General features: G+C 59.5%; 2 protein-coding genes across 3 annotated transcripts; one reads left to right on the top strand and one right to left on the bottom strand.

Annotated features, from left to right (window-relative positions):
• The first annotated feature begins 5,589 nt into the window (after positions 1-5,589).
• Positions 5,590-11,242, top strand: LOC119703582 (rac GTPase-activating protein 1-like). Of its 2 annotated transcripts, XM_038143670.1 has the most exons (16): positions 5,590-5,987; positions 6,104-6,306; positions 6,394-6,530; positions 6,731-6,809; positions 6,997-7,050; positions 7,679-7,756; positions 8,051-8,171; positions 8,395-8,582; positions 8,792-8,953; positions 9,099-9,194; positions 9,266-9,467; positions 9,543-9,648; positions 9,795-9,927; positions 10,002-10,104; positions 10,212-10,329; positions 10,404-11,242. In XM_038143670.1, exons 1-16 carry the CDS (start codon positions 5,903-5,905, stop codon positions 10,453-10,455), a joined length of 1,917 nt encoding a protein of 638 aa, XP_037999598.1. In that variant the 5' UTR covers positions 5,590-5,902; the 3' UTR covers positions 10,456-11,242. The 2 variants fall into 2 exon arrangements, with proteins under 2 accessions (XP_037999598.1, XP_037999597.1); XM_038143669.1 differs by having other exon boundaries at positions 9,266-9,648.
• A 132-nt stretch (positions 11,243-11,374) lies between these two features.
• On the bottom strand, positions 11,375-14,000 carry GMPPA (GDP-mannose pyrophosphorylase A). Its single transcript, XM_038143314.1, has 7 exons — positions 13,993-14,000; positions 13,748-13,882; positions 13,458-13,555; positions 13,290-13,336; positions 13,100-13,192; positions 12,840-13,008; positions 11,375-12,751 (listed from the first exon to the last, which is right to left on the bottom strand). The coding sequence occupies exons 1-7, from the start codon at positions 13,998-14,000 to the stop codon at positions 12,651-12,653; spliced, it is 651 nt and encodes a 216-aa protein (XP_037999242.1). The 3' UTR covers positions 11,375-12,650.
• Between the last annotated feature and the right edge of the window lie 467 nt (positions 14,001-14,467).

Raw genomic sequence — 14,467 nt, 5'->3', positions numbered from 1 at the left:
CAGCTGCTGGTAAGGTACCAATCTTCATCACGGGAAGGCAGGGCAGTTCAGGCAATTACTGCCCATCAACAGAGCTTCATCCCTGGTATCATAATAGAGCAAATATTAAGAGAAAAATGCTGTTGAGGACCTCGAGGGCAAGGGAACAGGGAGCAATAAAGATATGCTTGGAGCTCACACAGAATAAATCTACCCAGTCCATCTTCATAGCATTTTTTTTGGGTAAAATTGCTAAATAAATTGATAGTGAAGAGACAAGAGGTATGAAATATCAGGCTTTTATTGAAGCATTTGATATAGCATCTCAGGGAACTAATTCCAATTGGTGGGGACAGCCATTCCCCACTTGGGCTGGGAGCAGCTGAGGAGGCGAAGGAGATGGGGTGGCCCTGGGCACAAGGGAAGCATGATGGCATCCTGTGCCACCAGTGATTGCAGTGCCAGCAGGGCAGCCTCTCTTCTCCCACCCAGGTGAATGTGCTGCAGCTTCTGCTCCATGCTCTGCCTCCCGGGGTGACTGTGACAAGAGCGCCAGTGTTGCATCTGCATAATCTGGATACATCCCTAAGGGACAGTGCCCATAGCCGGGACAGTGCCCATTGCCAGCACAGTGCCCCCATTGCACTTGTTTGGGGCCACCATCTCCCCATGCCTGAGGCTGCTTCAGGGCTCGTCTGCCCCTGCCATGGGCTCTGCTTGCAGAGCTCTGGCTGGGAGGAGGCACTGAGCGTGGGTAGCAGTCATGCCCAGCCAGGCATGACTGGATGGGATGTCTCAAGCTGTTCCCATGTCTCTACTATGCGTGGCATTTCTGCTGTTCTGCAATGAGCCTCTCTAGGCGGGGGATCTGGTCCTGCCTCTCCCCCCAGCATGGACTGCAGTTTTGGCTCATGCAGGCAATAAATCAGCCTGCTTGCCCTGAGGTGGCTATGTGGCCCCTGCTGCTTCAGCTCACATTTCCCAGCCTCAAATTACCCCAGGCTCCCAGAGAGTCAGATGATTTTGTGCCGCTCCTTCAAACACCCCCTGCTCTGTTTTTGTTGCCAGATTTTGCCAAAGCCCCTCGAGTATCTGCATGTCCAGGCACAGCGTATTCCAGCACACGGTCCCAACTGGCAGCCCTCCTGGGGAGCAGAGCTGCACCAGCCCCGACTGCTCAACACCACGGGGAGCAAGATGAGCCTCGGCAAGGCAGCTTCATTCAACCACAACGGCATTTGCTTCTCGACTACATCAGGGTCAGAGGTCTCCTGCCAAATTTTGACATGTTTTTCTCAGTGGGGGAGCAGTCCAGAGCATGTTTTTTGCTGGAAACCACCTGGAGCTTTTCTTCTTTAAAACATTTTTTCTCAATGGGGTTCCTTTGATGCTCACACCGGGAGCACCACATGCAGCAGTTACACTCCCAGCTGGAGTCTTCTTTCCCCTCACTGACTATGGGAGGCGATGGCAAGCTCTCTGATGGAAAAAGCCCTGCCACGGGGCAGCAAGTGAGGGAATGCTTCTGCTGGTAGCACTCACAAAGTGTTGGGCATCAGGAGATGCTGGGGTAAGCTCATGGAGAAGGGGCTCATGACAGCACAACTCACCCCGGTGTCAGGCCAGCCAAGCTGCCCCATAGGAAAAGCACTAAATCCATGAGGCTAGTCAGACACCTCAAGTGGGTGTGATGAAAAAGCACAGTGATTCAGGGGCCAAGCAGAGAGAGGAGATCTGTGTTTGTGCAGCTTCAGCAGATTTCCTCACAGCCCCCATTTTTGGGGCAACAGAATAAGTTATTAAATGAGGCGAATCCACAGTGGTCCCAGCAGGATCCGCTCCCCTGCATGCTATCTCCTCTCTCTCTACAGCCTGGCTTCTTCCCACACCGGCCTCTTTCCAGCTCCTTGCACTGGTGCTAATCCCCTAATCTGTGCAAAGCAATAATTTTCTGCATGGCACAGTGGCTGCTTTTAGCTCTGCATTCCTCCTCCTCCAACAGCCAGCTCTCTTATCAGGAGCAGGTATCAGGTGAGCCAGGCACCATCTACTTCCGATAAACCCATGTTCTGTTTTGCCCTATTTCCATTTATCTCCAAGCCTGTAATTATCCCTCATCTCGCAGTGCGTTGTGCTGCCTTGCGTGCCGAGGCGCAGAGGCGACGCATGCTTTGCCGGGCAGCCCTGATCCAGAGCCTCCTGCCAGCGGGGTGCAAGGACCCGGTGGGATGATACAGGGGGCTGGGTCCTGCCCACCATGCTGGCTGCAGAGCTGTGCTTCCCTTTCTCCACAGCCGAGCTGCGTTCCCTTTAATCTCGCCCAGCGGTGGAGATGGATTTTCTCCCTGTGAGCCAGATGTGTTGCACGGAGCATAAACACCCGCGACAGTTGTTGTGCTCCTCGGTGCGAAGGCATCAGATGTCTGCATTAAAACAAAGCTCTCCACTTAATTACTCAGGCTGATAATTCAGCGCGTGGAGGCGGCTCTGGCTGAGAGCAGAGGGCTGGATCACAGCTGGGACTGGAGAGCCTTGGAGTGCACATTAATCCTGGCTCTTGCAGCCCTGATTAACGGTGCTGGAAACCTGCCCGCCCCATTCATTCCCAGGGGAAGGGTCTGTTACTGCCCCACCAAAGGGGGTCCAGAGTCGAGCCCAAGAGGCCCTGCTGACCCCTCGCTGGGCCAAGACACCGCCTTCACTGTGTCTTCAGGGTGAGGTGGCTGAGGATATGAGGCACCATTGCTCTGAGGGTACTGTGCTGCCCTGGAAACACCCACCCACTCCATCTGATGGCTGCAGGAGCTGGGTCCAGGACAGTGAAGTTCAGGCAGGACCCGAGGATCATCTTATGCAGGAACCTGCTGCCAGAGCACAGCTGGAGAGAGCTGGAGACGCACCATGGCTGGGTTTAGAGAAAGACCAGGCAGACCACACAAGGCTTTCTCTTTGTGGCCAAGACTGCTTGCTCCTGCTAACCTGAATTTCTCCTTCCAGGACCAGCAAACACCTCCTGCAAGTTATCTTTGCTCCTCTCAATAATCACCAGGGCCTAGGGGGACTCCTGGGGGAGTCCTTCACTCAGCCATGTGCCCTTGGCCCATGAGCACCCACCTGGCTCTGCCAGTCTGTCTGGATGTGATGCTCCCTTGGACGTCTCTCCCTCCTGCCTGATCCCCAACCCAGCCCCTCTCTCCTTCCCTCTCATTATCCCTCTCTCTCAGGGCCTGGGCATCCCTCTCCCAGCAGAGAGAGCCCCAGTCCCAGAGCACCCTGTGGATCTGCCTGTGGGGTCCTGCCTGTCCAGGGAGACTGATTTCTTCCAGCTCAGCTCCAGCCCTCTTATCTCTCTTCCCTGGTCTGCACACTTTGCTCTGTGGCTGGGCTGAGTGGCAGCCACAGACCGCATCCTGCCTGGGCTGAGCACCCATGCTGTGCTGGGCAGCAGGGCAGAGGGGCCCAAAGCAGGCAGCAGGCAGCTGCAGGCAGCACATCCCAGTGGGGCCCCAAGAGTTAAATTGTCATGTATTCAGGGCCACGCGCTGGCCAGGAATTACACTTTTATCGGCATGCGGTGCTGCCGCCACTTGAATTGGGACTGGGAACTCTATTTCCGAGCTCACCCAAATTATTCTCGAAGAGATAAAGTGCGGTGCAGAGCAGCGCCGGCGCTTCATTAACATTCCCCAACCCATTCAGCTTTAAACGAAGATTGCCTGCCTCGGAAAATGATAAAATTGAACATGTGAAGCAGGGCATTATGTTCCATCAGCCGATATTATTTCCCACGCAGGGGCCGAGTGGAGACACAAACAGCTATTTATGCAGTACCTGGCCAAGCCAGGGTGGCTTAGGAGGGGGTAGCAAGCAGTGACGGGGACACAGGATGGGTGGCAAGTGCCCTCCACCCATCCCTGGGCATAAGAGAGGATGCCTGCATGTTGCCAAGGCCACTCTGCCCTGCTGGGGGTTCCCAGGCTTGCTCCCCGGTGCAAGGTGGGTCCAGGACCACAGACCTGCTCTATGCATTCAATATGGAGAAGGGTTCGGGGGTGTGTGTGTGTTCCCATGGGCAGCACTGGCAAGGCTGGGGCATCTCCATCTGCTGCCCTGCTCCAGGAATGCATGTCCCTTGCTAGGGCTGAGCAGGTCAGGTGCTGGCTCCATATGCAGGATGGGGTCTTAACCCCCATGGCTTGGTGCTGGGCCAGTGGGATTGAGGAGCATCCACAGAGTGGGAGCAGATGGCTCCCCAGAGGCAGGCAGGGAGGGCTGAGTGGGCAGGAAGGGCTGAGCAGGCAGGCCCCGGGGCTGCAATTGGATTTTGCTCGGCCATGCTGAGCCTATCGATCCAGTAGTAATTAAAGTCGCTCCAAAACCTGACTCATATTCAACCTTGGGAGGAAGGAGCTTTGCTGAGAAGCACCCTCTGTTCCCCATGGTCTGGCACAGGATGGAGCAAAGCCTTGCCAGGGTGCTCCCAGCCTGTCACAGCCCCCAGTGGTCTCTGTCCCAGGAGGGGACTGTGCCTTGGCACTGTCTGGGGCCCAGGCAACAGCACCCATCCGGCTGTATCCTGGCCAATGTCCCCAGTACCACACAACCTCGGTCACAAATGCTGATTGGCTTCAGCCCTTGGAGTGACACGAGCCCTATAGTTATTTTACAGATCCCAGCTATTTTCTCACCGAGTACCTGAGACACATCCCTGGCATCTAATAGTACTCTCCCATACCCCCTTCTTGTCACTATTTAGGCTCTCATTGAGGGACTGGCAGAGAGAGGAGCCTGTTGAGCCTACAGCCACTCCCAAGAGTCACCCAGTTGTTGGGATGGACCTGGTGATGGGTGTTCACAGGGTGCAAAACCTCTTCTCCAGGTCAGTGTCAGCCGGGGAGGTGTGAAGGCCCGCGAGGATTCTGTGAGCCGTTCATATGTATTTGTGCGTGTCTGTGTGTCTGTGTCTGTGTGCACAGGGACTTGCACGCCCAGCCCTGCCGCCAGCTATTCCCGGTATTTGTAGCAGGTCGGGACAGGCACCGGGGAGGGGGAGCGGCCTTTCACCGGCGCCCCCCGCACCCTGCCCCGACCCTCCTGCGACAAAGCAGGGCCGCCAGGGCCCGGGGGCTGCGGCAGGGAAGGGGCACGGGGCCGGGGACAGCCCTGGGCACCCCCGGGCAAGGGACCCGGGGGCAGAGTACGGGCAACGCGCGCAGCGACGGGGCTTTGCGGCGGGGAGGTGGCTCCATCTGCAGGACAAGGACCGGGCCGGGAGACCCGGCGCGGGGGATCCCCGCCGCCCCCGTCCGCCGCTCGGTGTGCGGGACACGGCGCTGGGGGACGGCGGACAAGGACATCGGCTCCTCCGGCCATGCCCGCGCCGCTCCCGGGATGCGGGCGTGGGAAAGTGGTGCCCCCTCCAGCATCCCTGTACCCCCAGCGCCTCCCACGCCCGCTGGTCCCCCCGATGCCCCCCCCGATGCAGGCCCCGAGCAGCCCGCGCCCACTGCCCCTGCACCCCTTAAGTGCTCTCATCGGGTACACCCAGTGCCTGGGCATCCCCCGCCCCCAAAGGCAGCCCTCACCCCGCTCCGCAACCCTGCAGCCAGAGCTGCCACCTGCACCCCGGGCTATCCCACGCCCTAAGATCCCGGGAATGCTGCCCCGCGCCGGCAGCCCCCGGGGCGGCGGGTCGGAGCCCGGTGGCGGCGGGAGGCGGAGGCGGGGCCGGGACGGGCTCCACCCCGGCCCCCGGCCCACATAGGCCGGCCGGGAGGGGCCCTCGCCCCCGCCGTCCCGAGGCCCCACGGAGTATCCCGGCGGTCGGAGGAAAGCGTGGGGCAGGAGCTGCGGGTGGATACGTGGAAAGGGGGTGCCTGGCTGCGGGGGCCCGGCCCGGCCCCGTCCCGTCCCGGGCGGCGGGATGCTGCGGCAGCGTTGCGGGCGGCTCCTGGCCCGGCTGGAGCAGGGGCTGCAGCTCCTGGAGCTCGGCGGCAGCGTGGAGGAAGGTGGGTGTGTGTAACCCTTCGGCCCGGGGCACCCTCGTCTCTGCCGCCGGCGTGGTCTGGGGAAGCTGCGGGCTGGTCCCCCGTCCCGGCTGACCACCCACTGCTGTTGTCCCCAGACTACATCCGGATCGCTCGGAGCTTTGAGGCGACGCGCCAGAGATGCTGCCGGCTGGAGCAGGACGGGCGTCGTGCCCGCGAGCAGCTGGCCCGTGTGGAGGCCGAGCGGGCAGCGCTGGAGGTGAAGCTCAAGCACGCCCGAAACCAAGTGGAGGTGGAGATGAAGAAGCGGCACCGGGCGGAGGCTGAGCTGGAGAAGCAGGTCAGGGGGCTGGCTGCAGGGGTACCCTGCGGGGCTGGCTGCGGGGCCCTCAGCCTGCTCACCACCACCACCCTGTTTCACCTGCAGGAGCGAAAACTTCAGCTGGTCTTTGAGCTGCTGATGCGGGAACCATGGGGCAACGAGGCACTGAGCAGGGAGCAGTGCTCTGTTCTCAGTGCCCTGGCTGGCCGGCGCCTTGGGGCAGCCTTGGCACCCATCAGGAGGTGAGCAGGGGTGGCAGTCCTCACCCCAGCCCCTCGGGCAGCCCTGGGGTCGGCTGTGCCCCTCTCCCCCTCATTACTGCTGGGCTTGAGGGGCTGGCTGGGCAAGGAGGTGCCTGGGCTCTGCAGAGGCATCAGCTGTGGGCTCCCAGGAGTAGGTGCTGGCTGAGGAGGGAATTGCTCCAGCTGAGCTCACTCTGCAGGTCATCTGCAGTGGACGAGTCGTGCCAGTCCCTCCTGTCCCACTCGGATATCAGCTATGACCGCACTGAGGATGATGTGGTAAGAAGTGTTTGGCTGTAAGTCTCAGGGTTTGCCCCAATAGTGAGGGGGTCGTTTTGCCCCACTTCTGCAGTGGCACAGCCCCTTTGTATATCCATGGTTAGGGGTGGGCTGCTATCAGAGCTGGAGATGAATGCTGGGGATGCCCCTGGCCTGGTGCAGCCCCAGACTCCCTGCTGCCTTTCAGGATGTTGAGATGACGGTGGTGCAGACCCTGAAGCGCAAAGCTCCGGACAGGCAGGTATGAGGAAATGCTGGGATGTGGCAGTTTTGGGGGCTGGTGTTGAGGTGTTGTCTGTGCCTCTGTGTGAGTGAGGATCCCCCAGCTCTGATCACACTCCTTCAATGTGCCCTTTGGATCCCTCTGCCCACCCAGGTCCCAGTGTGCATCCTAGGCTGGGGTGCTGGCCCTGTGCCATGCAAGGTGAGGACACCCAGATACTTCTCCATCCCAGTACAGGAGGCTGCAAGGAGCCTGGCAGGGAATTTAATTTATTGATGCTGTGCTGGGAGCATCGTCTCTCGGCAAACCTCCCACGATCAATAGAAACTCCATTACGCTCCACCATAGCCCAGCTGGGCTCCTCAATAATTCATCACCATGTGCGGGCATCCCGCACCCCGTTCTGCTTGCACCTCTGCATTGCAGGCCTGACCTGGCTTCCCCCAGCCCCAGGGCTGGCTTTCACCTGGTGGGGAAGCCTCAGTCCCCGGGATGCTTGGTGTGGGGCAGGAAGTGCTTGGGGAGTAGGGTGAGACTGGGACTTTTTGTTGGGCTGAGGCCACTTGGCTTGCGTGCTCTGGGGAGTGAGTAAATGTCAGGGAGGGGAGGGTCTCTGCCTGCTCTTCACGCTGTCTTCTGCTTCCAGCGTGTGTCCCTGGCCCCTCAGGTTGGCCCTGTGGTGATGGCAAAGCGGCACCGCTCTTCTGTGGTACCCCATAATGCTGTAAGTAGAGACCCCCGGCGTGCCCTGGGCAGGGATGGGGTGCATGGCTTTCCCAGTGCCCCAGAAGGCAATGCTGCAGCCCTCAGTCCTCTGGATGCTGTGGGGACAGTGCTCAGCTGTCTCCTCTGGGTGCCTGTGTCCTTCAGCCTGTATCACCTTGGTCCCGGTGGGGACAGCATTCCTGGCTGTGCTGGACCACAGGGATGGGGATCACGTGGATCAAAGATCATGTGGGAGATGTTGGAGGACTGTGAGGCTGCAGTCACGTATCTTATTGGTCTTCCATTTTGACAGATGAGTGTCCCCTCTATGCCCCCTCCTGCTGAGGTCCCAGGCCCTGCTGACAGCCTCCTGCCTGCTGTTCTGGTGCCTCAACGCCGCTCTCGCCAGGGACATCGTGTCTCCACACATGCAGGTCACAGGAAGGACTGAGAAGGGGTTTGATGGGTGGTATGGGACCAGCCTCAAGGTGCTGCTGTCACAGGGGAAGGAGGGGATCTGTTGGGGGATGCTTGTCCCCACCCTGGAGGTACTGGGGACATGCCAAATGCCACTATCTTGTGCAGAGACTCCCTGAGAGGTGGGAAGCCTCCTCACATCCTAGCTGGTAGATAGAGATGGTGTGTCTTGCCTTTCAGGTCTCCCTCCACGGCCTCCTCCATCTGCAGAGCTGACCACAGTTTGGGGCACCAGTGAAGACCTGGGCTGCCATGCTGTGGGGCAGGAGAGCCACACTGAGGGCAGCTCAGCGGGACAGCCAGCACCAGTCCCCTTCTCACCTCCACGGAGTCTCCCCCCAGTCCAGCACAAGTTCACCTCCAAAACGGTGCGGGACCCAGCCTCTCTCTCCTCTGGGGAGATGGGCAAGGGAGAGAGTTATGGGGTGGGAGCAAGGCTGTCCTTCCTTCCCCAACCCCTTAGCTCTGCCTGCAAGGAGAATGGATGGAGACAGTGGGACCTGGCTGGGAGAAGATAAAGGAGTGTTACTGGGTATCTGCAAGAAGGGGAGCCCCTGATCCTGTTCCCTCTCTCCAGGTGATCCGCCCTGAGCCGTGTGGTGTCTGTGGTTCCCGCATCCGCTTTGGGAAGACTGCCATCAAGTGCTGCCAGTGCCAGCTGCTGCTGCACACCAAGTGTCAGGAGCAGTGCCCCAGCCTCTGCATACCCAGGCCTCACCAGCACGCCTGGCCCCGGGAGGTGAGGGGGCACGGCAGCGCCTGGGGGGCCTCTCCATGTCCTCACGAGTCTTTAGGGCTACTGGCCCTAGGATGCTGAGCCTCTGCCCACCCCGGCTACAGGGCTGGGTGGCGGGCACAGCGCAGGTTGGCATTGTTCTCCCCAGGGTGTGCTGGCTGACTTCGCGCCCTCCACGCCGCCCCTGGTGCCCGCGCTGGTGGTGCAGTGTGTGACCGAGGTGGAGAAACGAGGCTTGACAGAGGTAGGGGCCAGGACGGCGAAGGTGGCGATGCTTTGGTTCCCAGGGGCTGAGCCCTTTTTCCTGTGCCCCAGACAGGGCTGTACCGGGTGCCAGGCGCGGAGCAGCTGGTGCGGGAGTGGAAGCGGAAGCTGCTGCGGGCTGGGGGTGCACTGCCTGCCCTCAGCAGTGTGACTGACATCCATGTGGTGTGCGGGGTGCTCAAGGATTTTCTGCGGGGACTCAAGGAACCATTGGTCACCTTCAGCCTCCATCCTGCCTTCCTGAGGGCTGCTGGTGAGCAGGGGTTGCCGGTGAGGGAGGGGGAAGGGACTGCTTCTGCCCTAACACTGCTCCCTGGCGCTGCCACAGACATCCCCGATGATGCTGCCGGTGACACGGCCCTGCGCCATGTGGTAAGCAAGCTGCCCCCAGCCAACAGGGATACCCTGGCCTTCCTCATGCTGCACCTGCTCAGGTGCGTGGCTCATCCTGGCACGGGTCTGTCCCCATGTCCCCATCTCTCTGCCCCTCACCCAGGCTTTGCGCCCTAGAGCGGGGAAGCTGTGGATGAGGAGCCCCTGGGCTGGGCAGCATGCTCACATCCTCTGTTCCCTCTCACAGGGTCTCACACAGCCCTGACTGCAAGATGGATGTGCTCAACCTGTCCCGTGTGTTTGGCCCTACGCTGGTGGGACACAGCTCAGGCAACCCCACACCGCTCGCCATCATGGAGGACACGCCTCGGCAGTGCAAGGTGAGGGGTCCCTGAGGTGTGGGGTGTACCCTGGGCACTGCCAGTGTCCCCATCCTACACCTCTCTCTGCCCAGGTGGTGGCTCGACTCCTTTCATTGCCACCCAGCTTCTGGAGAGGCTTTGTGGAGACAGAGCAGGAGAACCTGGTGCCAATGCCAGCCCTGGGAGGCGAATGTGGTGAGCAGAGGAGCCCCAGCCCTCACCCACCATGGCCTTCGGCTTCCTTGAAGGGTCCTGGTTGTTCATGGCTGGGATGAGATAGCTGTCCCCAATCTGTCCTGCAGAACCCTTCTTCCAGCCCACTGCCTCTCCGGAGCCCAAGTTAGGCCAGCTGAGCCCAGCTGGTGCCTGCTGCCTCCCCAGCACCCTGAGGAGCTGCGTGGGCAAGGCCAGCCGGCCCCCGTGAGTGCTGTCGGGCGTGGGTGGGGGCCCAGGGGAGCTCGCTTTGTACCCCTGACTCATCTCTCCCCACGCAGGCAGGGGCCAACCCCGAGGAAGGTGGGCCGGTTCTTCCCTTCTCCTGTGTAGCCTGCAGCAGTGGCTCCCTCGGGACGGGAGCTGGCACTGGAGGAGGAGCAAAGACTGCAGGACCAGGCAGCTGCCTGTGGGGTGACAGTGCCGAGCTCAAAGCTCTGCTCTGCTTCCCTGGGGACTGGGGAGCAGAGCTGGCTCTGTCCAGCTGTGGTGGCAGGGACACTACACTAGTGCTTGTACTTTGAATCAGGTTTGTATTAAATGTTTGCAGCAAAACACACCTGGCTGTGGCTGCTGTCTGTCCTGCCCTGCTGCTGCCACGGGCTGGGGCTCACTGGAGCTTGGCTGTGCAGCAGACAAGAGCTGAGCAATGCTCCCCAGAACCTCTGCTTTGGGAGGGCAGGCAGAGCCCCCTCCCACCCGAGCTGAAGCCCTGTTCTTCAGCTCTGACGTCCTGGATGTGGGAGGCCCCTCTCTGAACCCAGATGTTGGCCTCAAGTAATTGGAGCTGTTACTGCTAAGGGCAGGACAACCTTAAAGTGTTTCCAGACTTCCTGGCACCTCAGTGGAGGCCTCTTTAACTCCTTCCTCCCCTTCAGCTCAGGCAGTGCTAGAGGTGCACAAGGCCCAAGCAGGGCTGGGATGTACAGCTCTTTCCCTCCGAGAGGGGGAAGCAGGATCATGCTGTGATAGCAATGTCCCAGGAAAGGCTTGTTCCCCAGATAACTCTGCAGAAGGGGCAACCAGTGCAGAGGGCATTTAGGGAAAAGAGGCATTACACAACGGGGATAAGAACGGCCCCTGTGCCACATCAAGCAGCCAATAAACCTTTGTCCCTATTAAAAGCCAGACCAGATGGGGCACATGAGGGAAAATTCATGTGCAACCCTGAAAGCAAGTACTTTGGTTCAGTTTTCTCCAGCACAGGAGTGTACACCAGAGGGCAAGGAAATTAACACATCCAAGGCAGAGGCAAAACTGAAAGAGTTTAATGTGCTTAAAGCTAGGGAACAGCTAATCCCTGCCCAGGACCACAAGAGAACTGGCACAGGAAGGCACAGGGCTAGGAGCAAGGATTTACTCCAAATCCATTGAACTGGGATGGTACTGGATGGATGGAGAATACCTAATACAGTGCCTTGCTGAAAATGAGAGGCATGATGGGACCCTTGGTGGAGTGCAGGGCTTTAGCACAGAGTTCAAAACCAGGGAGGTAAAAGGATCAAGGGCAGCATTGGTTACTGCAGACAATCTATGCCAGGCTCAGGAGGAAACTGCCTTCCATAAAATCAGGTTTTTGAAGCAAAGTGAGGTGCTAAATCTCTGCCACTTGCACACACATAAGTTGATTGCTCTGGTGCCCAGTGGATGTGGCTAGTGACAAGGAAAGATATCCAGTGAGCCCCCCAAGCTTCAGCCGTGCTGGTGTGAAGGAGGATGGTGGCCCACCAGGGTAGCAGGAGCTTGCAGGAGCTTGCTGCCTTCACTCTGAGCCCTGCCTAGGCAGCAGGCACAGGTCTCAGCCTGACAAGAGCAGGCTGGGTAGGGCTGGCAGCTCTCCTGGCACGCACCGAGCCCAGGGGGCAGAGGTGGTACTGGGGGAAGGGGTGTTCTTGCAGCTCCCTCCAGGGCCAGCAGGCCGCTAGTCTGACCCACCCCTCATGTGTGTGCCAGTGCCCTGAGGACAGCCTGGCACTGCTGTTTTCCCAGCACTAGGCAGAAGCCCAGCTCAGGCTGCTGCAATCATGCTGAAATCAAGAGCCTCAATCTGTTCTTGTGGGTAAGCTGCCTACACATGACAGGCACATTCAAATCTCCCAGGTCTTAGAGATGGGCCAAGACCTTCCAGGGAGTTGCAGACAGCAAATAGTGCAGAGATAGCCTGGTGAGGAGTGGCAAGGTGGTGCTGGTAGTGCCCTTTGGTGGAGAAACACACAAAGTTGGACCCAAGACACTGCAGGCAGCAAGTGCTCCCTGCAGATGCACACAGGCTTCTACCACGGTCACGTACTGTCCCCAAAGCCTTCACCCTGGCCCAGGGCTAGTCCCTAGGCTGCAAGAGAAGCAGCATGCAAGGCTGATGCTCATCAGCTTTAATGTCTGTCTGGAGCAGTAGTCAGGCACTTGCAGGGCTCCTGGCCTGCACCTACCCCTCTGGGGGTGCTGAGAACCTCCCAGGATGTGAGGGCTCAGCGCAGGCTCTTGTTGTGGGGCACAGCAGGGAGCAGGGGGCTGGTGCTGCCCATGACTCACAGGATGATCTGGTTTTTGTAGCTTCGGCTCAGCTCCTTGTGAGGAAGGACAATGGAGTTGAGAATAACGACCTCAGCCGGAATGGTGACGCTGCAGCCTGGGAGGGGAACACAAAGGCTTTAGCAGGAGGGGAGAAGCTGCCTCGGTGGGCAGGCCCAGGGTGCTGCCATACAGCAGCAACATACCCAGGATTGTAATGGACGGCGTGAGGCGCCCGTCCCGGAACAGGGTCTCGCTGTCAATCTTGGCATAGGGATCATTGGGGTTGGGGTCGCTGGGCGTTCCTTCAACCCGGGCCCAGCGCCCAATCGTGCTGTCCCAGCCCACGATGGTATTCAGGACACAGGTGTGATCCTGGGGTGAAGGAAAGGGGAATGCAGGGTGCTGCTGCCTCCCTGCACAGGGTGGCAGTCGACACCTACTCCCTCAGGCAAACCCCACTTACATGGAGTGAGGCGCCATGCAGGACGATGGACTCTCGCACGCGCACACCAGCGCCCACTGTCACACCCTCCCCAATGGAGACGTTGGGGCCCAACTGTGAGGACAGAGGCAGGTGATGAGGACAAGGACAGCGATGCCCTCGGCACCCCTGAGCACATCCCTGCCCCAGGGCCCCCCCAGCCTGCGCTCACCACTGCAGTGCTGTCGATGGAGGCTGTCGGGTGGATGTACACATTCCCTGCAACGCAAGGCAGTAGATTCAGGGGAGGCAGCCCACAGGAGCACCTGCCTCTCAGGTGAAGGGAGGGCCCACTGCCTCCCCAGGCAGCCCCAAAAGCGTTAGTGTGTCAGAATGGTACCTCGGATGATAGGGCCTCCAGGCTTGTTCTGGGCCAGTCTCTCTGGGTGGCTTTTGCTGTACTGGTTCAGGTAAAGGCGGCTGGCATAGATAGCAGAGCTGGAGGAGGAAAAGCAGAAGATTGTTATTGTCACTCTGGCACTACCAGGGGAGAGGTGGATCCAAAATCAGCACCACCCACCCACCCCCATGGTTCTGCCTGAGCACCCTGCACTCCCAGCCGTGATACTGATACTCCCATCCCTGGTACAAATCACTTGATGCTCTTGCTACACCAGCTCCAGCACTTACCCAGCTGACTTGATCTGGCTCCAAAAGCCATCAGTTTTGTAGACGTAGAGTTTGCCACTCCCGGCCAGGGCCGTGAAAACATCCTGCTCTAGCCGGATCACTTCTGCACGCTGCCAGCCATTGGAACTCTCCTCTCTGGAAGCAAGAGTTCTGTTAGATACCCACCCCAGTCATGGCCTCATCCAAGGACCCCAGCAGACCTACCCTCGCCAAATTCAGGGACTCTGACAATCCCAGATTCCTACCTAGCCATCGCTTCTCCCCAAAAGTGGGGAGAGGGCCAGCTGCAGGCTAGGTTGGGACAGCCCCACTGAGCCCCAGGGCAGCAGAGGGACAGCCAAAATAAGCTCTGAGCCAGAAGCTGATGGTGCAAGAGCCCCACCTAGTCCAGGTGGGTGTATGATCCTGTCCCCAGTCCAGAGCCTGCACAGCTGGATTTTAACTTGGGTGGTGGCAGAGAGGTGAGGTGACAGGCTGGCTGGTGCAAAGAGCTGGAGAGGGGAGGAGAGCATTCCCAGGTGAAAGGCTTGCTCAGCCTCTTGTCCAGAGCTGAATGACAATGGGGTGGGAAGAGAGGAAGGGAGAGGGAAAGTCTCAAGCTGACCAGGAGCAGAGCAGAGGAAACAGCAGCCTGGAGAAGGGAGGGAAAGCATGCATTACCACTAGGATAATCCAGCCCAGAGAGCAGCGAGTGCAGACACAGAGGGAGACTTACCCAAG

Source organism: Motacilla alba, chromosome 7 (assembly GCF_015832195.1).
Source record: "Motacilla alba alba isolate MOTALB_02 chromosome 7, Motacilla_alba_V1.0_pri, whole genome shotgun sequence".
NCBI classification, from domain to species: Eukaryota; Metazoa; Chordata; class Aves; order Passeriformes; family Motacillidae; genus Motacilla; species Motacilla alba.
Note: the sequence above shows the minus strand (reverse complement) of the source record. Positions and strands in the feature narration are given on the sequence as shown.